General features: G+C 37.9%; 1 protein-coding gene across 3 annotated transcripts in view; it reads left to right on the top strand.

Annotated features, from left to right (window-relative positions):
* The first annotated feature begins 6,618 nt into the window (after nt 1–6,618).
* The window catches only part of galnt18a (UDP-N-acetyl-alpha-D-galactosamine:polypeptide N-acetylgalactosaminyltransferase 18a), a 181,723-nt gene continuing 162,710 nt past the window's right edge, over nt 6,619–25,631 (top strand). For all 3 annotated transcript variants that reach the window (XM_028451369.1, XM_028451368.1, XM_028451367.1), the window contains exon 1: nt 6,619–7,147. In XM_028451369.1, the coding sequence (XP_028307170.1) occupies nt 6,880–7,147 (268 nt within the window). In that variant the 5' untranslated portion in view covers nt 6,619–6,879. The remainder of the gene's footprint in view (nt 7,148–25,631) is intronic.

Genomic DNA, 25,631 nt, shown 5'->3' with positions numbered 1-25,631 from the left:
AAAACTGCAATAGGGAATCCTCTCCATTTTTACTTCCTGCCTTCCATCTGAAATCGCGCCCCCTTCGCACGTCATCATAATCACGTGACTGAAACCCAGGCCAGCTATTGGATATATTATGACATGAACAGAAGCGGAAAATAAGTGTTAGTGTACATTTCAATAAGAGACTGGTGAAAGGCTCTGGACAGTAGAAAATGTCTGAAAGGTGCAGGGCTTATTGATATATCACCTTTCACAAACAGAGGTGCTTTACATATCAGCTCATTCACACTCACATTCACACACCAATGGGACTGAGCTGCCATGCAAGATGCTAGTCAATCACTGGGAGCAACTTGGGGTAAAGTGTCTTGCCCAAGGACGATTCAACACATAGACCGGTATAGACTGGGACCCCTCCACCACCTGAGCCACAGTCGCCCCCGGCCAGGTTCTCATTCAGCTACATCAACCGAAGAGGGAGAAAACGTGTTTGGTGAGCGAGCTCTACCTGTGACTGGCCAAGAGACACCTGCTATCACAAAAAAACCATCACCTGCCAAATGACCTCAGAAGAGAAATACCCCACAAACACTTTTACTAAATGACACCTCCCATTTGAAATGAGGTATTAATGAATGTCGCCAAATTGTATCTGGTGTCACAGCTGCTAAAAAGATGATAGAGGTTGTCTCACTTTTCAGCAAAAATGCCAAATTGACAAATCTGTTGAGCAAAATTGAACTTTTGATACATATGTAGACGCATGATTTGCTAATAATAACTGACTATAAATAGTTAATGTAAGAGTTTATTTTGTGCTTACATAAATATATGTATCAATCGCTATTTCTGTGGATGTCAGTGATGGGGGAAATTAGCACATTCTGTTTTTGCGGTGTCTGTGTTCTTACAATGTACTGTGTTGTTTCCTGTTTTCTTACGTTGTATCTTCCATTTAATTTTTTTTTTTTTTTTTTTTTTTTTTTTTTTTTTTTAGTAAATGTGCCTGGACAGCAGGGAAGAGATGGGATATATGTATATGTATGTGTATATGTATTAATGTTTTCTTTTGTTTTTGTATTTTGCATAAATGTCATTTGCAATATACAGAAATAATAAATATACTTTTGACCCATTGAGGGGGATGATGTAAATTAGGGGGGGGGGGGGGGTGTGCAGCTTGTATTCAAATGTTACCAAAAATTTTCAAAATGTCTCACACACCTCAATAAATACTTGATCACAAAAAATATCTTTGATTACTGTTATTACTGCTTGGGTTCCATGGTTGTTTAAATGTTAAATGGTGTTTTGATGTTGATTTTAAATGTTGGTGCGCTAAAGCGCGCATAATTATGAATGCACCAGAGAGAGAGAGAGAGAGAGAGAGACGTGGCTTTTATCAGCTGTGGTACAGTGCCTTGTTTGCGTGAATTTGAGCATTGCACAATGTTTTGAAGTGAAACTTGCTGTGTTTTTAAAAGGCAAACATATGTGTATATATAACCCCAGGAATGAAGAAAAAAGTGTGCCCCCCCGTAGTTTTCTAAGCCTCTAACTGCCGTAAAGCTTGGTCTTTTGTTACCTCCCACAGCTTTTCTCATCAGTTCATACAAGTGATGAAGCTCCGCTTACAGGTTTAAAAACTCCTACCACAGGAAAATCAATGATGTTTTTATCTAATGTTTGTGACTGAGGTTAAAGAAAGATCGAAACATAGACAGACTGACAGACGGCCAGTCGGAAAAGACTGAAAGCAGTAGAGCCTTAATATTTCAGACCTAATGTATTATTTATATCTGAGGCAAGTTGACTGAATCACGGAATCAGCCAGTGCTCTTGGGTGAATAGTGAGCAGTTCGATTTTACATCATGACTGTGTGTGTGTGTGTGAGCAGTCGATGAAAGACAAAGATGAAAGCAAAAGCCTCAAGGCCATAACCGCAAGTTTTATTCACTGGTAGGATGAAGCTCTGAAGTAATTTTGGCTTTAGGATAAGAATCCTAGGTGGCCAGTGGTATTTTTTTTTTGTGGACGTTGGACGATAGTGGATGTTGTGTGAGGCTATCACATGGTTAAAGCAGAACTAAGTAACTTTTTCACCTTAATAAATCATTCTCATAGTCCCTGTGAGGGTAATACAAGTATTTATGGGGTGGTTGGGGGGTCTTTCATCAATCTCAATCAATCAATCTTTTATTTGTATAGCGCCAAATCATAACCAATGGTATCTCAAGACACTTTACAGTAGAGCAGTCTTAAGGATGGACTCTTCATTTTATGGATACACACATATGCATATATACGTATATACACACACATACAGTATGTATCCCACACCCAACATGAATTCATCATGGCGGCAAGGAAAACCTTCTGTTAAGCAGCAGGAACCTTGTGTGGATCCCATTCCTATGATGAACAGCCATCCACGTTATGCTGTGTTGGGTGTGTGCAGAGGAAAGGGTGGAGACAGAGTTGTTGAGACTCTGTAACGCCACACTGAGGATCCCACGGACCTGCGAGACAAAAGCTAGAAGGAGTAGAGGAGCAAACACACAAGGGAAGAAGCAGACATAGAGGGAGTGTTCGAGAGAGGAATGGGACCCTCTCCGGTCATCACCCCCTGCTGTCTCTGGCCAGAAAACCGCACCTACAACTTTCCTGCCTCCGACCTGGTGGCAAGACGTACTGCTTTACAGCCGCCTAATACAAACACACTGTCGTCGTGGCAACAGGCACGCACACACATTCGCCAACCTAGCGCTCCATCAGGCAGCACACACACAAATATCCATCCACCTATCTATCTATCCACTTTCAGAGCCACTTTGTCAGCACACAAACAAACACATCACACACATTTCCACACTCCCTTCCGTATAACTCCCACATCATTCTTTTATTTTACTTGAGAGTTATGGAAACACTTTTTCTGCAAATACACATGATGTGAGGTACCTGGTCACATGACCACTGCTCTCCGAGGAAACAGTTTCAATTTCAATTCAGTTCAATGAAACTTTATTTATATAGCGCAAATTACAACAAAAGTCATCTCCAAGCGCTATCAAAATTTAAAATTCTTAAGAAAATAGAACAAACCCAACAAATTCACATGAACAAGCAACAGAAACAGTGGGAAAAAATCTCCAGCAAAACCAGGTTCAGGTGGCAGCCATCTGCAGTACGTGTGGACAGAAGAGGAGACCGGGACATTTCTGAGCAATATGCTTAAAAATTATTACTGCCACATTAGACGTGAAATAATAAAGAAATATGGAGTGTCATAAGGTGGTTTGAAACATTCGTCTTCCTGCAGCAAAGTCTCGCGGGATGAGATTTCACGGGAGTTATGAGGCTCCTGGCCAGCCTTCAATGGAAAGGCGTTCAAAGCACAATTTTATGGACATTTAGAATATTGCTTTTTATTTGCGAAAATCTGTAATGGAAATCCAGCTTGTGTTTCTATCTGTGTTCTAAAAGGTGCTAGTGATCATCGCCTGGCAGCTTTAAGTTACAGGTAATACAGTAATTAATCACTAAATAACAACCACAAAAAACATAAAAATCACCAACCTGACCGGGAGGAACAATAGGTAATGTATTTTAAGACCTATATTCTTAACAGTGGTATGATAGTGGCTTGAATTCATACAGACCCTAAACCTAACCCTGAGGCATTCCATGTGATGATGCAGCACGTTTATACCAACCTTCAATCCTACCAATCAGAATACAGCGCAGTATTAAATCAATTATCAACAGCAAAGAGCATTTAGATGAGGAGCAAGAAGTCCAGGTTTTGATGCATCTTCTCTCTGTGCTGACCAGTGTTTTCACTGCTTACTCTTGCTTTTCCCCACAGCTTTAGGTAATTGACGTTGCTGTATATTGCCCGTAGGAGTGAAGGAGTGTGTGAATGGTTTGTTTCTCCATGCAGGCCCAGCAGCAGACTGGTGTACGCTGTATGGCCTGTGTCAGCTGGAAATAGCACCAGCAGATCCCTAGAGGCATGAATGCAGGAATAAGCAGGTGTATGAGAGAATATTTGTGAAAGACAGACGTTCACAATTTTGCAGGCTGCAAACTTATTTTCCCTTTCTATAATTGATAAATGGTCAGAAATGAATTTGGGTGATACTTCACAGTTGATATTGTTAGTTTTAAATGATAAGAAACAAATGATCTATTGTAACAAAAGCAGAGATCACAATCCTCAGCCAAGTTCCAAACATCTTCTCTTCCAGATATTTGCAGTGATCTGAACCAGTGATCCTGATCACGGTACCATGATCATTCACTCTTTAAAAAGGCTTTTTCAGAAATGTCTCACCATTAATAACATTACAGTAGGTTCAAATGTATGGGCACCCCAATTTTCTTTGAAAAACTTCAATGGAATGTGTAACCAGAATGAATATCGATGTTGGGGTTATTGAGAAACCAACCCGACAGAACTGAGTCAAATTTCATAAAGATTGGTCATTCTGTCAAGTTTCGACAATGATGAGCGATACAGATTTTTTTATTTTTCAAATTGCTCCAGAATCAGTATCTTGATCCAGACCCTCTCCAACATGCTATTGAATCTTTGGTTAAAATGTCATCAACATCTGGTAAGTACTTTTAACATAATCCAGCTGACAGACAAAATATCACCTCCATGGCGGAGGTAATATAGATAAATGCATTTAGTGCACTTCTGTCAAAATATGGTTTTAGTAATTATAAGGAAAGGTTTAAATAATATTTAATCATTTAAAAAGTGTATGGAACCTTCTTGTTAACTTTAATCACATTTTGTTCATGTCAGCGGGTTCATATAAACCCATTCCTGTGTCTAGCGACTGTAGTACAACATTGATCACAGATTTAAGCCTTTCATTAATACATTTTTGTATTTTTTGCAATTTTAAAATTTGAACTTTTCTTTAAATGTATCTTAAGACTGTGCCACCACAACTTATAATCAATGGATGAGGAGAATTTCAGTGTGCATGTAAAAAATGGTCCTATACTCTAGGTCAGTGTTTCCCAACCTTTTCTGTCTCATGTACCCCCCGAGGCCTCTCTTCAGATTAGGAGAACCCCTTCGTCACTCCATTTTAGTAACCTTTCTTGTCTTATTTACATGTTGTTAACTTGTTCGCTTCTGAAATCTACTACAGCTTGAAAATGTCAACCTGTACGTTTAACGCACACTAAATATCAATTTTGTGAATTACAATTATTGTCTATCGAAGAATATATTTACCTCAGTTTTTGAGTAATGTGCATAATATGTTAGTAACAATTTAGTAGGACATTAAGGCCAGAATATTGTTTATTCCATTAATGCCGTTTATTGTCAACGGGTGGATGAGCATGTACAGTGTCTGAAAAAGGCTTAAAAATGACTCAGCATGTTGGAAATAGATTCATCAATGTTTCCAAGTACACGTACCCCTGGTTGGGAACCCCTGCTCTAGCGCCTAGGTTCCCAAAGTGGGGTACGCAAATTGACATGCGTGTACGTGAATAAAAATTTAAAACAGTGTAACAAAATTGGAAGCTAGAATATAAATAGACCAGTAGTCAGGAGCCTCCATGCATTGCCACAAATTAAGCATTGGCCCTTTGTCACCACGTACTTGTATGAAAGTGGATTTTCAGCTTTAAAAAACAAAATACAGAAAAAGACTTTGCGTTGAGAACGATAAAAGACTCAGACTCTCTCAAATTCATTCAAACATCGCAGAGTTCTGTGCATCCTCTCAACCTCACCCTTCACAATAAAGCTATTTGTATTTCACAGTTTCGGGATGATGAATCTATTGTATTACAGTACTGCCATTTGTGTAATCAACAAATGTTTGGTAGACGTCTTTACTGCAATACGCGATGTAAACGGGCATTCTAGTTTTAAACACCTGATAGCGTTACCGCAGTCTATCGAGAGCCCTGGGTTATTATCTCGTGCACCAACTGACTTAACTATCCTGAGCCCCGACTTATTAATTCGGGCCCCTGACTTAGTAAGTCGGGATCCCGACATAATTACCCACTTTTTCTAATCTCATTCATGTCACCTCCAGGGCTCCATAGGTTTCTCACTGAAAATTCCAGTGGGCTAATTAATTACATGTGCATAGAGATTATAATATATATTTTATATTACTATATATTATTCCTCCACAGGATAGGTAAAACTCAGAGACAAATTTCTCTGTAGGGCTAAGATGTATATGACATTACACTGTTATGTTTTTTTTATTTAATGTGCAGTAGTAGGGGGTACATGCAGGGCTTCAGGTTTAAGGTCTGAAGGGGTACGGGACTGTGAAACGTTGGGAACCTCTGCCCTAGGCTGGGGTACATGTACCCCTTTTGTTGGAAACAGCTACTGTAGTAGCTAACGAAAAAATAAAATAAAAGCCTGTTATATTTTATTTTAGACTTTACTGTATGATTTTACCTTATAGAATCAATCAATCAATAATCAATCAATGTATGAAGTGGACGCACCTGTATCGTATTGTCTAATTACAGCTCGTGTCCCTCTCCTCCCTCCATCCACTGATGAAGACGAGCAGAGGCCCCGCCCCCTCCCCGTCCATTGGACAGCAGTAGCTCAGAGGGAGCCTCGTCTCTCAGCTTGTTTGCAGCGGTTGAGCAGTATGCACAGCTGGGACTCTTGTCTTTAGGATTTTAATCCAAAACGCTACTGTCCCGGAATGCATTCCCCGCCTCTGGAGGACCGAGCGCTGCCGGGAGCGACACCTGAGAGCCGGTCAGAGGCGGACTGAGTCCAGCACTGCTCTGTAGTAGTTGATTTGGACACGTTCTCGCTCTCCAGTGCTTCTCCTCCATCCACCTGCCCGGTGACAGGAAGCCCATGGAGGGATGTCGCGATGCTGTGCACACGGAGAACTAAAACTTTGGTATCGACGTGCGTGATCCTCAGTGGAATGACCAACATCGTGTGTCTCCTGTACGTCGGCTGGATCACCAACTACGTGGCCAACAGTGGTTCCAAAGTTTCGGAGAGCGGTGGCGGTGCTGCTGGTGGTGGTGGCGGCGAGGCGGAGAGAAAGTTAGAGGAGGAGAACAAAGGTGAAACGTTGAGGATTATCGAGAGGCTGGAGCGGCTGGAGAGCGTCGTTAACGAGCACATCAAAGGTGAGTCCTCGGTGCCTCATTTGGTCCAAGAAAGAACATAAATATGACATTAGATTTTATGCTTTCACATCTGCAGAAGCATACACATTGAAAACACGCAACATCAACAATTGGCCCAGCATTTGAATCGGTTTTCTTTCTTTCATTTTTCTTTAATCTTCTTTCCAGTTTTATTCAAACAACTCACTTTAATACAGTTTCTGGCATTTTGTGTCCAGACCAGCCACTACATTATCAGTGAAACCATGTAGAAGCTGTTATTAAGTCAGTGATTCTCAACATGTGGCTTAATTTTAATTTTTATTCCCCCAGAAAACCTTAAAAGGGGAAACTTTTAACCCCCTTTTACATATTTCCTTTGGATATTTTGCAACTTCCTTTGTCACATTTTCAAAAAGTTCATGTTTTAACCATCTTTTGCCAATACATATGCCCATTTTCCCTTTTTTTTTTTTGTCAATTTTTACAAGTTCTTTTATTCATTTTTTTTCCTCTCGAAGTGTCTATTGATACGGAAACGTATCACGTATCAATAGCCTTTGGAACTATGAGTACGTTGTCCAGACCTTTTCTACATAAGCCTGACGTGCCTGTTTTTTCTCACCGTGCCAGGATAGCAGTGGTTCTCAACTGGTCTCACCCTGGGACCCACATTTTTTTTTTAGAATTCAACCAACCAAATTAGGTTTTTCAAAAAATAGCTGTTGAAAAAGCACATATGTAATCTTTTTAAACACAAATCTATATATTTTACTGTGCAACATGCATTTCACAGCATGTCTGTCAAAATGAAAGTCCAACACGAGAGTACTTACTTATTTTTGACCAGCTGTCCACGACCCACCCAGTACAGACCCACGACCCAATTTTGGGTCCTGACCCACCAGTTGAGAATTACTGGTCTTAGGCAAGAATTTATCCTTCCGCTGCAGTGGGTTTGAATCCCACTTTTGTCTTATATATTTTTGATTTTAACATATTTAACACGGCAAATTCCACCTTTCAAAATACATATATGAAGAAAAAAAACATTTTAGGGTTATTCCTGGGTTTGGGTTAGGGCTAAAATAAAAGGGTTAACGTGGTAGCTAAAAATAAATATGAGTTAAAATAAAACGGACGGAAGTTTAAATCACGTGGTGCACCTATCACGTCACCTAAACTGGCCAATGAGGGCAGCTCCGTATGAATAGCCACTAGAGGTGGGAGAAAAAAATCGATTCTTAGACGATTCTGAATTGATTCATTCATTTCCAGTAATCGAAAATCTAAATTTTAGAGTCCGTTTAAAAGTCTGACAAAAAGGCGGAACAAAAAGGCCGCGGAACTGTGGCGTGCAGCGCGTTTCCAGAGGAACACTTTAAAGAAAGCACCACAACAAGGAAGCATGGACTTGCGGGAGTTACGACCAGCCCCGTGCAGCTTAAAATCTGACGTTTCTTTAATGTTTACAGTGTAAATGAACTGGACAAGAGCCACGCTGTATGTAAGCTTTGTTACACTAAAATTAAGTACTTTGGGAACACAACAAACATGAGAAGCCATATAGCACGTTTTCACACGGAGGAGGAGGCAAAGTCGGTTGCTGCTGTGGATAAAAGTTCATCTTCTAACCAGAGAACAATCGAACAAGTCCCAACAAAGCTTCCACCCTCTTCGGAAAAGGAAAAGTGGATTAACAAGTCAATTGCAACATTTACTGCTAAGGATTTACGTCCTTACTCGTTCGTGGAAAACCAGGGCTTTCGTTCGCTGCTACATACTTGGAGCCTAGATATACCATCTCTTCTTCACGATACTTTACTGATACGGCCATCCCGAAGCTTTACAACCAACCAAAACAGAAGTCATAGCATCGCTGCAGAAAGCGGGTAGTATAGCAGTGACATGTGATACGTGGACATCTTCTAACTGCGCACTTTATCTCTAATGACTGGAAGCTAATGTCATACGTCATTTTTTTTTTTTTTTTTTTCAATTGAAGTTATGTTACAAGGAAGGCTGCTAATCCCTTTGTTTCAAAAACTTGTACATTTTCAGTTCACATACTTCTTCCATTAGTGTAATAAAGGATAATGAATTGTATTGTATCTCTTTTTTTATAACTACAAATAATATATATTTTTATACAGTGCGTGGACAGTGAATACAACAGATATTTTGTGAATAAAACATGCATCAAAATACATTAATAATCAATTTAGAATCGAATTGAAGCCCCTTGGATCGTAATCGAATCGAATCGTGAGGTGCCTAAAGATTCTCACTCCTAATAGCTACGACCATTATTTGGGGTCACTTTTCATCCAAGTAATCTATAAATACCACTTGTTTCCTTTCTCCCCTACATTTTGCCTGTTTTTGCACTTTTTCACTATTATTTACCCCATTTACACTACTCATCAATGGACTACTGCACTGTTATCTTATTATTATTGTATTTTTATTTCATTTCATTATTATTATTATTATTATTATTACTATTATTATTATTATCTTGTTATTTTATTTAGTTTGCACATATTAGTCTAACTACTCTTTATATTTATGTTTATACTTCTTTTTTATTTATTTTTATTTATTCTAGTTGATTATTATTTAATGTTTACACTATCAGAGAGAGCACAGTTCACCAAGACAAATTCCTCGTGTGTATTCAATACATTACTTGGTCAATAAAGTTGATTCTGATTCTGATTTGACCATTTAAGCTACCCTTTGCCATTACATACCACGTGGCTCCTCTTTATTTGACCAATTTTTTGGCCACTCTTGGCTGCTTTTGGCCCATTTTATTCACTTTACGCATTTATTTTCTTGCCACATTTTTGCAACTTTTGGACCATTTTTGGCCACCTGTTACCATGTCTGTCTCCACTCGCTCGTCAAAAAAAAAAAAAAAGGTATCGGACTGGACCGGCCCAATTCGGGTCGACGACCCACCGGGACGATGCCTGGTATGCCAGATGGACAGTCAAACCCTGTATTTATTCTGCACCAGTGGTTCCCATACTGGGGTACGTGAACTCCTAGGGGTACTTGAACACCTCTCTGGAGGTACCCAGATACATGCCAGGTTTTTTTTTTAACATGCACACAAACTTTTTTCATCTTTAAAATACACCAAAAGCTGAAGTTTAAATTCTAAAACAAGCAAAACATAAAAAGTAAATGAATAAAAAGGCCTAAATTCAAGGTTAATGTTGAACGAGACACAGGAAAATGTGTAGACGAGCCTGCCAACACAAATAAATAATGTATAACATGAGCTAAGGGGTACTTGTGATGAGAAATAAAGGCTAAGGGCTACATGGAGCAATAAAGTTTTGGAAACACTGTTCTACATGACCAAATGAGCCTTGACTTTATAAAGCCACGACACAATGGAAGATTAACTTACTCCTTATTAATAAATGCCTTTAATCTTTGAATTTCTTTCATTTCTGCACAAAATCATCCATTTAATTAACAGATATTGTGAAAGTGTTAACATTATCTGTTAATTAAATGGAGTAAGCCGTTTTACGCAAGCTTAGGATTTAGCCATGACATAATTATTAATGAAAGTGTTGTCAAAGATACCCTCTGGACATGTTTGAAATATGCATATAGCAACACTGCTGTTTATTAATATAAAGTACCAGTTAGCTGCTGCTTTTCTGTCACCACAATGACAAATCCACAGCCTATCAATAATTAAAAAAGATCACAACTTCATACAGCTTTAATGTGTGTATGTTGGTTCATGTTCACGATCAGAATTGGGATGTGTCGCAAAAACAGGCTCCTTCTCTGATCATTTTTGAAAGACTTTTCTGAGTTTTATTTTTGGGCAACAGCTGCCAGTCTTCTTATACTTGCTTGGTAAAATTGAAATAAAGGCCTTTGTGACGAGGGGTGGGAACGTCTGGGTACCCCGCGATACGATACACAATATTAAGCTCACGATAACGATTATCTCGCGATATGTTCGATACTGCGATTATCGATATATTGGTTAGAAATCAATGTACGATAATCTATGACATAACGAGAAAAAAGATGAAGTGAAAAAATTACATTTTTATTTCATATCGCTGAAAGACAATAAATTGAAAAAGTGTCCTATGAACAGTGACACTATTTTAGTGCAACATTTCTGTAAATAATTGTCAACATACCAATGTAAACGAATAAGTATCTCCAATAGTGCTTTCTGTAAACAAAAAATAGGGTCTTTCTTACCAGTGACACCATTATAGTGCAATATTCCAGTAGACAATACATTGGTTCCTTCAACAAACAGTGACACAATTTCTGTGAAGACCTACCTGCACATTTTAGTGAAAAAACAGAAAAGATTTTGAAAAAAAAAAAATAAGAAATCGTTTGTGCGAGCAACTAACGAGCTAAACTTTGATTCTCGATTGCTTGTCTTTAGCTTCTTTCTGATTCTTTCTGATAACATGGTCTCAGAAGATGCATTTTGCCGCCTCCTTTTGTTCATGGTCTTGCGATCCTCTACAGGTGGCAAAAGCAACGCCTGCACAACAGAATGTAGCCAATGCTAGACATTAGTCATGATGAATACTGTGAAAAACTTGGCTTGAACAGTGTTATTTTCACTCAGGCTTGCCTGCTTTCATCCTTTTAAATACATGTTGTAAGATTACTAGGCTTTACACTAATCTGATCGGTTTTCGGCTGATATTTTGCATTTTATGCAATTATTGTGAAGGGCAGTATTTTTGCAATCAATGCTCCGTTCACACGTTCCCTCACTCCGCACACTGGTCAAGCGACAAGCACATTAATTAGCAGTTAAAGGGCTACGCACCCACACACGCGCGGACACACACTCACAACAAATGTTATGTTCATGTCCTGCGTGGAAATTCTTCAACTCTTCCACTCCCTCACAGTCACAAGGCTGCGTTTAGGTCCCAAAAAATGGTACTGTTTGATTTTTTTTGTGATTCTGTATCATGTAGTATCGAAGGAATTTGGTCGGTATCTAAAAAAATGACCTGAATTCATATGATCGGATCGGTGATCGTTTTTTTAAACTCACTGATCGTGTAAAGCCTAAAGAATACAATCTTTTAAAGCTGCAGTATGTAGAATCACGAGACTTGCTATTTCAAAACCTATCTTCCTTTACTGGTATCCTCATGAACACGAAGCCCTTAGCGACTTTTTTCTCAATAGAGACTAGTGACAAATTACTTTATGTTGTGTTATTGGAGAGTTTTCTGGTGTTTTAGACTGTGCAGTGTTTCTTGCACTACCACAGGTGTCTTCTATAACACCATGGGTCAAGTCTGTTTTCTGTTTTATGTGTGCATTTTTTTTTTTGTAAGTTGTTGTAAATATTATCTGTTTTAGTGCACTATTTTTTGTTTGCATTATTGCTAAAGCAAGGTATCGATTCGGATCATTCCAAATCCATTAGATTCGATTTTCAATTCGATTTTAGATTTGGTTAAGGATAACATATTTTAGTCAAAGTATCAATTTTACTTTCATGTGGAAGAGATTCTCAGAGATCTAATGCTGTAAATAGTAGAAAGTAACTCTAACTTGGTGTAGTGGTAAAAATCTTCATGTTTACATTAAGAATTGAGCCCACAGCACTGCATTACACATGGTGGAAAAGACATATTAAATGATCGCTTTATCAATATCAGGCCATTCAAAGGAAAATGTAGTTTTATTTTTTACCCACCCTTTTTTATAGCACTCATTGACCAGCTCTTAAATTCCAACCTATTTTTAGGAAAGCATCACCTCGGTTATACGATGACTCTCCTCTCCATTGGAGGTCATCAAGTCAACACAAACTGGGACAGATTTCCTTCACCCTGCTTGAATTGGGACACGGAGTGCAGGATTTAGGAGAAATACGCTATGTGATGCAGCGCTGAGATGATAACGCCACAGCCAACTCTTCAGCGGGTGTTCTCTTCCTTAATGCCAGTTAGTCAGCCGGGGGTGCACCATCGCTCTGAAAGATAAGGCCTGTAAATGATCACAGATCTTGGAGAATGTAACTGTGATCCAGGATTAAACGTTTTCAGACAAATCCTGTTCTAATGAGAGAGGCTGAATTAATACATGTGAGAGAAGTTATAAAACTACATTCACATGCATTGGCAGAAATTGCTGACTCAGACTCGTAATGCTCGGTATACAATTAAAGTGAAAGGGTTTTTGTGAAGTGCCTGCAATAAGATAGTACTCAACTTGTTTTTTAAGCTAGTTTGACCTTTTTGTCCTCTTGATATTTAAACCTTTTAGCATTTTAGAGACTGAGGCTCACTATTGTATTATTTTCTCTGGACATTATTCAGCGGTTTGAGCAAAAATTAAATGAAACGTTTCTTTTAAACGGCTTTTGATCATTTTCATTTTTGTTTTTTTTAAAATAAACCCGTAAAAAGTTAGAGATGTTGCGAAAAAAAAAAACTTCCGATGAGCATCACTTGTAAGTGCTTCAAATCCCTCTGAGTGTAACACTGAAGAAAGTGATTGCTGCTTATCAGACCATTGTGGGTGTGGTTGTGTGGATTTACTTTGGCTATTATCTTTTTATTTATTTATTTAGCTTTTTATTTGTTAAGTGAGTTTAAAAGTATAGTTAAACTATTTAAAATGTAATGTACAACTGCGCAATTGTTAAAATAATTTAGACTAGATTGTACTTTATTTTATCCAACAGTGGGGAAATTCACATGTTACAGCAGCCAAAGACACAAAGAGCAAGCACACAAGAAAGCTAAATACAAATACAGAAGGGAAAAAATATAATGAAAAACAAAAAAAAAAGATATTGGTCAAGATAACAGTATAGAAAAAAAATATGAATAAGCGGTAAGTGGGGTTTAACAATGAGTACTGAGTAATATTGCACTACTGGATGAGAAAAAACACTTCAGGCTATGCTAATGTACATTCTTTTGACAAATGGGAGGATATATAACAAACTTTTGCATACTCTCCTGTCATATTTTTCTTGTGTATATATTTCATGCCATAAGTCTGCAAAGTTGTACTCCATGACCTTTGTGCAGAGGTGTTGGTATGATAAAAGCACTGCCATCATTAGGATGGAGACTGGCAGACTAATGGTTCTAAGAAGTGCTAATAGAATCTGCATAGGCTGTGGGCTTAGTGTGGGTGGGTAAATGTAGCCTCCGGAGCACTTGGCATTCTCTCCTCCTTTCCACTCATTTCTCAGAGTTGGTGCCAGACTATGTTATCAGCCTCGGGGTAATGTGTTTATGAGCGTATGTGTTTATAGTTCATTGCTGATGGAGAAAAAGACGAGATTGTGGCGACAGGAGAGGATTCTGTATGAAGATCAATAGATCATATGTTAAGTGTAGCACAGGACAAACAAAGGTACTGCAGTGTCTCAGTAGCTGACTCAGGGTTTTTACTGTAGTATTATATGAGCACACTAGGCTGAGGAATTCTACAGGTTCCCAGATAACTTATCACAACTCAAAATATCAGCTCCTCTATGACTCAACAAATTTTGAGCAAAATTTTGGCCGATCAGATAGATGTAAAGCCTACTAAGAACTGTCCCTAAGAACTCTTTGATTGTGTCCTTGCTAATATGGCACCAAAAGACAATGCAGAAAGAAAGCCTGACTGAGATTAGTTGGCTAGAGAGAAAATGTTTTTTGAAAGGTGCATGCTGAAGTAGAATAATATAATTTCCAAAAACTTTATTAATTTATGTTATATTTAAGGTTATGACCCATATATATCAATTTTCATACAATGATTTGTTTTTAAAAAGAAAAATGTATTGAGAAATGTTCGATTATGCTCAAGTATTGTTGTTATGGATCCATGAGGAAAAGCGAGTTTGTGCTTCCGAGTGGATTTTCCATACACACTGCTGGAGGAGATCAGGTTGCACCTTTTAACTGGTGCCACGTTACATTGCAGGCAAATGCTCGAAGAAGAGATTCAGGTCACAAAACGCTGCATATTTTAAACACGTTTGTTTACAGCCCTTCATGTTCTGCAACGCGAGGCATCTTTCATGCAAGATTTGCATGATTGAGAGCACAGGAGTAATTATTCCAGATCTACTCTGGGTTCTTGGCCACCTTTCTTCACTTTGTTTCAGTGGAAACATCTGCTCTCATTGTGAAGTTTTGTTTGGATCCATGCTGTGTGTTGCATATTTCCATCTTGCCAAGTGCAAGGCTTATATTTAGTAGTCACTGCACAAGTCCGCGCTGGTTGATTCAGGCTGACAGAGTGCTGAGGAAGATCAAGATGCCGTGTGGATGGCGAACGTTAGTGGCTGTCTGCCGTGTCTCATCAAGGGATGCGTGGAAGTTGTGGGAAAGCTGATGTGTGTGCTGTGTGCAGGATTGTGTCATTGTAAGGACACTAAGAGTTCAAACTTCCCTGACACTCAAACACAAATGTATACCAAGAGATTCGCTCAAATAAAAAATAATTATTGCCTTTAGGTTTTCCCTGCAGTGTTCTGGCTTGAGGATAATCAAAAAGAATGGGATGGAGAAGAAAACACAGACAAAGTGTGCTGAAGTGCAAAGTCATTCCTAGAGGTTAAATCAAGTGAGCTTTTGTCTCCTTTTAATGCAAATATATTTAATTTCACACGGCTGAAATTCAAAGTAAATGTTGATCGGAGAAAGCGATACTGTAGTGGGAGAAAATCCCTTTCTTTCACCACCTCTATTCCTGGCCTCTGCTATGATTCATCCCAGTAGGATAAACTCTTTTTTATTTATTTATTTATTTTTAAATATCGTGGAAGGAGCTTAAGTAGAGTTGTCAATTATGGCCAAACGAGTATGTGTTTGAAGGTTGGATGTACAAAGAGGTGTACATACTCTGTACTCTGTAGTGTTATAAAGGGGTATATTTGCAGGTGCAAAGTAAAATAGCGTGTGCAATTTCCCTGGTTTAATTCTATGGGACATGCCCATAATAAATATGTGCGTTGTTTTTTTTTTTAACTTATTTTTATATTGTTTAGTTTGGTGTATTTTTCTGTATTATGTTTTTATGGAGTCATTATGTGTATTTTTGTATTTATTTGTTGTGTTTTTGTGCATTTTTCTTGTTTAATTATTGTTTTTTGTTGCCATTGTAGTATGATTCTGGAGTCATTTTGTGTACTTGTGTATCTTTTTTGATGTCGTTTTGTGCATTTCTGTTTTCATTTTAGTGTTTTTTTTGTATAAATATTTAGTTTTGTTTGTGTATTTTGAGTCAGAAAATAAAATTTTGTTCCTCACTACTGTGTAGAGGTGGGAGAAAAAATCGATTCTTAGATGCATCAAGATTTGGAGGTAGACGATTCTGAATCGTTTCTTTAATTTCCAGTAATCGAAAATCTGAATTTTAGAGGCCGTTAAAAAGTCTGAACAAAAAGGCAGCGGAACTGTGGCGTGAAGCGAGTTTCCAGACTCTTTAAAGAGAGCACCACAACAAGGAAGTTTGGACTTGCGGGAGTTAAGACCAGCCCAGTGCATCAAAATCTGATGTTCCTTTAATGTCCACGGTGGAAAGGAACTGGACAAGAGCAACGCTGTATTAGGGCCCTATATTCTGCGTTAACGGAATCACGGTCGGAAGCACGGAATCGACCAATAAAAACGTTTAAATGTGGGAATGGACAAAATCGGCATGAAACTCTGTCACCGTGGTTTTTTACGTTTTTTATGGGGAAATGTTTCCAGGGACCGCTTATTAAGCGCACCGCCCTCTCTCCTCCTGTCATGGCTGTATTAAACTCATCTTAAACCACCACAAACACCCTCTAAAACAACGCAAATCATCACTGACTCCTAAGTACAGAACCTCTAGTGCCCGTTAACTTGGCTGTGCCCGTAAAGCTCTGTCCATGCTTCGTCTAGCGCAGCAGCGCTCCGTGAGAACGTGATCAGCTTTAATCATCTTCACCTGCTCAGTGTTAAAACTGTTGTGCCTGGTTAACTAAGAATAACTCAGTCCGTGTTGTCTTTCAGTTCTTTTTATTCCAGCTTTTGGTCCGTGTCTCATATGTACACATTCACAGTCAGCAAGCTACCTCAAGTACAACCGCTTCAGTTTGAACTTCAGGTTTTCAAAATAAAAGTCAGTTGGAGCAACATTATTATTACAGCTTCAGTAAAATGCATTTAAAATAATGAATTAATAAAAAAATAACTAATGAAACAATATTGAAAACAATCAAAGTTTATACTTAATTGATTTTTTTTTTTTTTTTTTTTTTTAATTAAGCAATGAAAAATGTAATATTTTTTTCTATTTAGAGAGTGCATGGCTTATTAGCCAGAACATTGTTTTGTTTTGTTGTTTTCCTAAAAAAAGATGTTTTGTTTTCTAACTTCAGTGTATTGCATGGTGTTACTTTTGTCCTGACTATGGGGGACAAAAGTAACAAAGTGCAACATCTAGTCAACGTCAAATTCCACATTACACAGAAGATAGGATAATTTAAATTAGGTTAATTTAAACTAAATTGATCAGAACTTAATCAATAAACAGATTCAGTAAACCATTGATCCCTGAGATAATGCTGTTCTCATACATCTTTATATGACATATAAATAATAAAAAGGAGAAGTCAGAATAATCCATGACACTACAACTTATATATACCTTTTAATAGTGTGTACTTTATTTTTGACATGCATTTTTGTTTTAATTGAGTTTTTTTATTCATTAGTATTTATTTTGTTTCCTCACAGGAGTTTAAAACTAATATTTTCTTTGAAAAATGATAAATATTTCTAAAAAAACGGAATTTAAAAAATTAAAGTGGAAAAAACGGAATTTGGAAAAAAATAAAACAGATTTTATATGGCACTACTGTATGTAAGCTCTGTTCTAAAATTAAGTACTTCGGGAACACAACAAACATGAGAAGCCATATAACACGTTTTCACGTGGAGGAGGAGGCAAAGTCGGCTGCTGCTGTGGCTAAAAGTTCATCTTCTAACCAGAGAACAATCGAACAAGTCACAACAAAGCTTCCACCCTCTTCCGAAAAGGTAAAGTGGATTAACAAGTCGATTGCAACATTTATTGCTAAGGATTTACGTCCTTACTCGTTCGTGGAAAATCAGGGCTTTCGTTCGCTGCTGCATACTTAGAGCCTAGATATACCATCTCTTCTTCACGATACTTTACTGATAAGGCCATCCCGAAGCTTTACAACCAAGCGTGGACATCTTATAACTGCGCACTTTATCTCTAATGACTGGAAGCTAATGTCATACGTCATTTTTTTTTTTCAATTGAAGTTATGTTACAAGGAAGGCTGCTCCTCCCTTTGTTTCAAAATCTTGTACATTTTCAGTTCACATACTTCTTCCATTAGTGTAATAAAGGATAATGAATGGTAATGTATCTCTTTTTTATAACTACAAATAATATATATTTTTATATAGTGCATGGACACAATGAATACAACAGATATTTTGTGAATAAAACATGCATCAAAATACATTAATAATCGATTTAGAATCAAATCGAAGCCCATTGAATCGTAATCGAATCGTGAGGTACCTAAAGATTCCCACCCCTACTACTGTGTGACACCAGAGGGTCATAGAGTTAAGGCTATAGGGCTGCATGCCTTTGTGAAGATGAGAATGCTTTTTCTGGTTATCTTTTTCTTCCTGCCTATTTTCTAACTATTCATACAATTGATTAAAAGATGTCCTAATCTCTGTGGCTTACCTTTTCACCCTTAAAGAATACCTGGAAGAATGTAAAAGCACCAAAGATAAGATAATTCAATTCAAGTAGGTGAAAAAGATAAGTCGGTGCAGAAAAAGGCCTTATCAGAAAAAAATCTAGTGCTTTTTATTGGAAGGATAGGGAATTAGTTTGCATCGGTGGAACTTGGTTAGATAGATTAGACCTTTTAAGTTAAAACTACTGCCAAAGAGATTCTGCTAGTTTTCATTTTGTATAAATGCTTGAAAATAGAATAGACTCAGAACTAACTACAACTCCATCAAAACTAAACATCCTGACATTAATGTTAGGCTTGCATCTGGATTCTGCATTATCAACATAAGTGAAACTAATTTCTTACTTGCAGTAATTGATTTTCAAAATATTAAGATTGCCGTTACATAATTATTGCTCACAAACAACCTGTTCAGTTTGGCCTTGATGGTTAACACAATCTGTGTTGTATCCAAAGAAATGAGCCGCTGGTCTCTTCTGCATTCTGGAGCTTAGCTGAAAGTTGGTCTACATAGAAGAGAACTGCACATACTGTATAAACTCCTTCTAGGGATGATGAAGTCTTCCATGTGTGGGTTGTGTGCACGAGGTTGTAGCTGCTGATGGAAGAATGGTAGAACATTTTTGGAAAGAAGTGAAAGAACTCTGAAACTGTTAAATAACCGTAACATCAGTAGAGCATTCATTCATTTATTTATTCATCATCCTACACCAGCCAAAACGTTTGGGTCTCTTTTAATACACTTTTCAAACAGTTTCAGTGTCTCATTCGTTCTTTTATTTGTGATTTTAATTTTCCTACATTACGCATGCAGAGTTTGATCACGGATTAAGAAACAGGCAGGAGGAAATTATCTGTAAATGCCAGACAACAACCAGCCTGTTGGTAAATTTGGTTCTAGTGAGGAATTGCTAAAGCAACAAAAAGCTTCTGTTTTGTTGCAAAAACTGAACTGAGGTATCCACCTGCATCTTTTTATGATTCATTCCATTCTCAATGCAGAGCGTCAAGAGTTTATTATTTTTTTAATTGTAATGTTATGTTATAGAATATGTAGTTTTTCTTAATCAGAAAATATGAGCTACTGTGAAGTTGCTGTTGCACTTTTGCTTAAACCTGGGTTAAAGCTTGAAATTGTTGAATGACAGAACCTCATTTACTTTTACTATGCAGTTTAACTCTCTGAGGACAATCACAGCAGTAAAGTTGCACTTTTGACAATATATCTGTCTGCAGTCAATTTTAAGAGGTTTTTTTTATTATTCAAAATCGCCCAGCCCTAGGTGCACACTTGTTCTTTGGGTTAGTAACCTAATCAGACTTTTGCTGTGATCGTAAGGAACTAGGCCTGTGGAAATAAATCACAGAATCAAATAAGAATCAGGATCGGCTCTAGGTGCACGATGAATGTCCAATTAGGGCTGGGCAATATGGCCTTTTTTAATATCTCGATATTTTCAAGCTATATCACGATATACAATATATATCTCAATATTTTGCCCTTGCCTTGAGATGATGCTTTGATGCATACAATCAAACCAGAATGGAAATACTCAATATATTGATGTTTTCTCTGTGATGTAATTGGGGTTCCCCCTAACTATTATAGCATAGCGTACCTGTTGTTTTCTTTTTTCTAGAGGAAAACCCTTAAAATAAGGTAAGTCAGTTAAAGCCACATGCCAAATGTCACACAGGGACCTTTATTAACAGAGCAAGTGTAGAGAACAATATCATCATTTATAGGGATGTAACGATTAATCGTAAGGCAGTTAAAAATCGATTCATAGGTATCACGATTGACATTGATACTTTGAAAATTGAATCGCAGTACTTTTTTTAAACAGCAGAGGGCGCTATATATTTATCCCTTCTCTTGTCCAGCAGTGTACACAGTGGGCGAATCTGCTACTACTTTGTTTCTGGCCGCCATCTACTCTTAAACATGTTCATAAATGATTCCTTACCCCTTTAGCACTGAAGAATATCTGTAATATTACGTGAATATCTGTAAAAGTCACGTTTTTCTGTTAGCTCTGTCTGCTAGCATAGCATCTCTTCTTCACTGCACAGAATTTCTGCATGCCAACCGACCACTGGGTTACCAGCGCCCTCTGCTGGTCCAAACAAATATCTGACGTAAATCAGTGCAATGACTTTTTTTTTTTTAAGTCCAATTGTTAAGGCACAAAATACATTTTCAGTTGAACTTTTAAAAAAGAAAAATAACTATTATGCAGTTTTGCATTGTTTACTATAAAACCAGAATTTAAATTAATAAGTTTCTTCTTCATTTGTATTATTCCTTTATTTATTTCATTCAAGATTTATTTTTAGTTAAATTGCATTGTTTTGAATAGTTTATCAAGGGATTCTTTTGACAATGAAAAATAAATCAACCAGAGAATATTCCACTGCTGTTGCACAGAGTTTGCGTTTGGAGCTATTGTTGGAGCGGGTGCTAAGTTAGTTACTCATGGTTTGCTGAGGAACCGGTTTGGTTTTTCCACCGCAAAAGTGGCAAGTTATAGCCACGTCCTTGCGCCACCGTATAACGTCAGTACATCACTGATCACGTAGCAGTTTACCCATGAGCACTTGCGCCATCATGAAGCCCATGCTTTGATGTCTTTGACATAGTATGAATACTATCCTATTCTACGTAAAGATTCAGCCGAACAACTCTACCCGTCTTCATCGGAGTGTTAGTGTTTAGCCCTTGCTAAGCCTCTTAGCTTCGACTACACCTGCATAAATATAGCAGACTAAAGCAATAAGTTGATTTTGATATGTTTATCATTATTGATGCTCTTAAGGCTGTCCAGGCCCGTCATGGCACTGCTGGTGGGACTCAATAGGACCAGAATATCAGCGCAAGTTTGTCAAACTTGAGCTGATGTCATTCAATACATCTGCATTTGGACTGAGGACCATATTTGTGTGTGACTAAAGGGGTGCTGTTCTATTAAAAATCAATTGTAGTAGCCGAGTTTAAACCCATATAGGGGAGTCACTCCGACATTTTCCAACAAAATTTAAGTTAAATCAATAAACTTCGGTGAAAATCACTTCTGCCATGGAGATTAAGAACATTAAACTACCTTATAAATCTGTCTGTTTCAATTCTATGCAGTTTTCCCCTATAAATCTAAGGTGAATGTAGAACAAGCACAGAACTTGCTAGTTATTGCTTTTTACGGATGAGTAAACGCGGCCTTGTATCGAACATTTGATGCACAAAGGACAAGACTTTTCACTTGTAATATGAGTTAAACACAGAAGGGGTGGATGAGAGCAGGTACACTGGGTTTGAAATACAAAGCAATACAAAGCTCCCTGATGGCCCTGAGAGAGCCATGAGCACCACAGTTCATTAAAGAGGGGACAGTGGGCTGCTAATGGCAATCAATAGTTCTCCCTCCATCGCACACTCACACACCCAGTACTCACTCACTCTTTTACAGTCACTAGAGATTCCTAATGGATTGCTATACATGTCCATACTGGGTTAAATTAGCCACCCACGTATACACTTACACAAGAACACACACATACTCAGAAATTTACACACCGCTTTCAAGTCCCAAATGCAGCGAAGTGGAAGCGGCTAATTCAGCCACTCATGCATAACCGTGTCTCATTGAATAGACTGAGAACGTGAAAAGAAGTGTGTGTGCATTAATTAACTGGTGTACGTTAAAATCTGACTTTCTGTTCTCTCCTAAGTGTTTCTGTCTCGTGTGCATATCATCATCCGTGATAGTGACTTTCAGCAGTGGTGGCGGCGGCCTACACGTTGCAGCTTGTTCACATTTCACACACCGCACAGCCAACAGAGATTCTAACACTTTGGGGAAGTTGCCAATGTTATTCTGTGTCCTCTAACTCCTATAGTGTTACACAGAATGCTGTTTGACACTTCAGGGAGGCTCTGCTCTGCTTTTACGCCCAGGATGAATTCCTCTTGCAGGGCGTTGAAGGACTACCACTTGAAGTTCATAATGTGGGGTTCTTAATCCATGTCATTTCACAACTCTTAATGTACAATAAAGTACAGATAATAGTGAAAGTACTGTGTTTTATTTTATTTTTAAACTGGTTTTCTTGATTGCCTGATCCATTAAGTACTTCATTGTCCACCAGTAACAGAAGTGGATTTTTACTTCGCTGTTAAAAGCAAATCGTAAAAGAACCAACATCAGTTAAGATACGTTGTTTGCTTGTCTGGGAACAAGCAGTTAATAAAGTTATTAGCTTTATATCTAGAAATAAGAAGTTAGATTTAATGTGTTTATGGTTATTTTGTAACCCGCTTAAGATTGTTGTAGGTCATATTACACTCTCCATATTCTCATCAAGAGCTGTGATTCCTCTGTGTCCATCAATAAAGGAAGTCTTGATCTTTTCCAGCCATATTCACCCTGCTGTTCCCAAATCTGTCACACTCCCTGTCTTTCCCTTTTGCAAAAATTCTGCGATGCACAGCTGGTTTCTCACATTGTCTCAGCAGCTTCACTTCAGCTGCATACCAGCCTCCTGCTGCTTGGGAGAGCTTTCTCTCAACTGCCCCCTTTTGCTCCATGATGGGATGAACTATTCATTCACTATTCTTCATAAAGCAATAGGAACTCCCATAGCTCTGTGTGACACTGATGGTAAGAAAATGTAAAGCTTCTGTTGAAGCTTTGGTATCTGTATTGTAATTCATTGAAAAAGCTCCAAGGTACTTCAACACTTTACCTTTTGTTAGGATTGGTCTTTTTTGTTTTTTACAGTGGATAATTTTTGTGTCAGCGCAAATGTCTACTGCATTAATACAGGTGATATTTTGAGTGTCAGGCTTACTCATGGCACTTAAAGTTTCTTTTCTTGAAAGTTTGTAATACAATTTTCTTTTATCATTGAGGAGAAAGGCGATCAGACTGCTTTATTTTTGCCTTCGGTGCTTCTTTCACTCCGTGCTTTATTTTGCTCGTGTTTTTTGGAATAATGATTCGGCCCTGAAGGGCTCTGTTGTACAAGATAAACCCATTTCCTCTAAAATCAGCATATTTTATTGAAGATGTTTGCCATGCATAGAGCTCAAGATTTGGCTACACATGCAACAGAGTTTAGTGATTCTTCTCATTCTGGCCAGGAATTAGATTGTGTGAATAGTTGTAGAGAAAAGCAGAAGAATGTGTTGATGGGTAAATATAACAATAAGCAAATGCTAGCCCAGGTGTGCCCACACTTTTTGGCCTCGCGAGCTACTTCTACCACAGACAGCTCTTCACGATCAAATGTGTTGGGTATGTTATAATTGTAAATTTATTTTTAATATATACACTTTCAATTATTTCTTTTTTATTCAATATTTATGTAGTATTACATTTAGGAATGGGTACCAGCTGGTACTGAATCACGTAAAATCATAAAGTACCATGTTTCTGTACCTAAACGCATCCTTGTGATTGTGAGGGACTGGAAAAGTATGCGATTTCCCATGCTGTACCTGAACACAACATTGCACGCATAAGAACATAATGTGAGTTCATTCATTTATGAAGTCTTGTGACCCACAAGCGCCTCTGAGAGCGACCAGTAGGTCATGATCAATGCATTGAGCACCCCTATGCTAGCCTATAGGTGCTGCATTACTAATACCACATTTATCTAATGTGCGATTTTCACTAAAAACCATAACGTGAAAGTTGGAAATAAAGGCCAGGGTTTTTCCAACAATTAATTAAACCATACTCGCGTTACCCTTTTTTGTTTTTATACCAATCTCTATATAATGTCTATCATCTCTAGATGATAGACATTTTATGATGCAATATGTTTTAAATCTAGCAAGAGTTACGAAAAATTGGTCATATATGTATTTTTTTGTATGTTGTGTGTTATAATGGTATCTTTACGCATGTGTCTTACGGGAGAGTGTGTGTGTGTATTGTATCTCCACAGTGAGTCTAACCAAGTTCCGTCAAGTGAAAGACGTGGGAGCGCAAAAACAGAAGACGCAATTTTTCAAAAATGAAAGTACTGCAACATACAAAAAAATGTATTAAATTTAATTAAAAAAAGCTACTTTATTCTTTCTTTGCAACCTTGTACTAAAAGGTCAGTGGCCCAGTGGTTGAGCACCACTGATTTTCTTTTTTTTTAACTAATGGGATTTCTAAAGTATAAAAAGTAAAAAAAAATTCTAAATCTGAGCTGCCTATCATTAAGTTACTATTTCATGTGCAACATTTCCAAAAGGCTATAAGTAGTTACAAAACATGTAATTACATCTTTGAGGCTTTGAACGACATGAACAGCGTAAAACTGATACTGTAGTACAACTGGCAGCTTGTCGAGCTTTTCAAAAAAAGCCTGGGTGGTCATATTTGACAGAAATTTAAGACAAAAGATCAAAATCAAAAGATCAATGAATGCAAGCTTGCTGAAAGATGGCAAGAATATTAATGCATTGACATTAAACTATCAACCCTGTCTGAAGCCCATGCTTTGCTTGAGATTTGTTGTGGGTGTGGTGTACAGGTCTGTTGGGAAGGAACTGTGCCTCCACATAAACAACTCTGGTCCTTAGACACCCCCATAGTGCGTTACTGACGTCTTCCCTCCTCAGGCTGTTCTGCTGAGAAAAGGGTTTGTCTGCAGCTTTCCTGAGGTGTTAAGTGTCTCATCAAGGTGAGCGCTATAAAGCGGGAACTCACAAATTCCTCTTTAATTGTTAATGACTTTGTGCTTTTCTGCATT

Source organism: Gouania willdenowi, chromosome 6, assembly GCF_900634775.1.
Source record: "Gouania willdenowi chromosome 6, fGouWil2.1, whole genome shotgun sequence".
Classification (NCBI taxonomy): domain Eukaryota; kingdom Metazoa; phylum Chordata; class Actinopteri; order Blenniiformes; family Gobiesocidae; genus Gouania; species Gouania willdenowi.
This window is presented reverse-complemented; position numbering and strand designations above follow the sequence as displayed.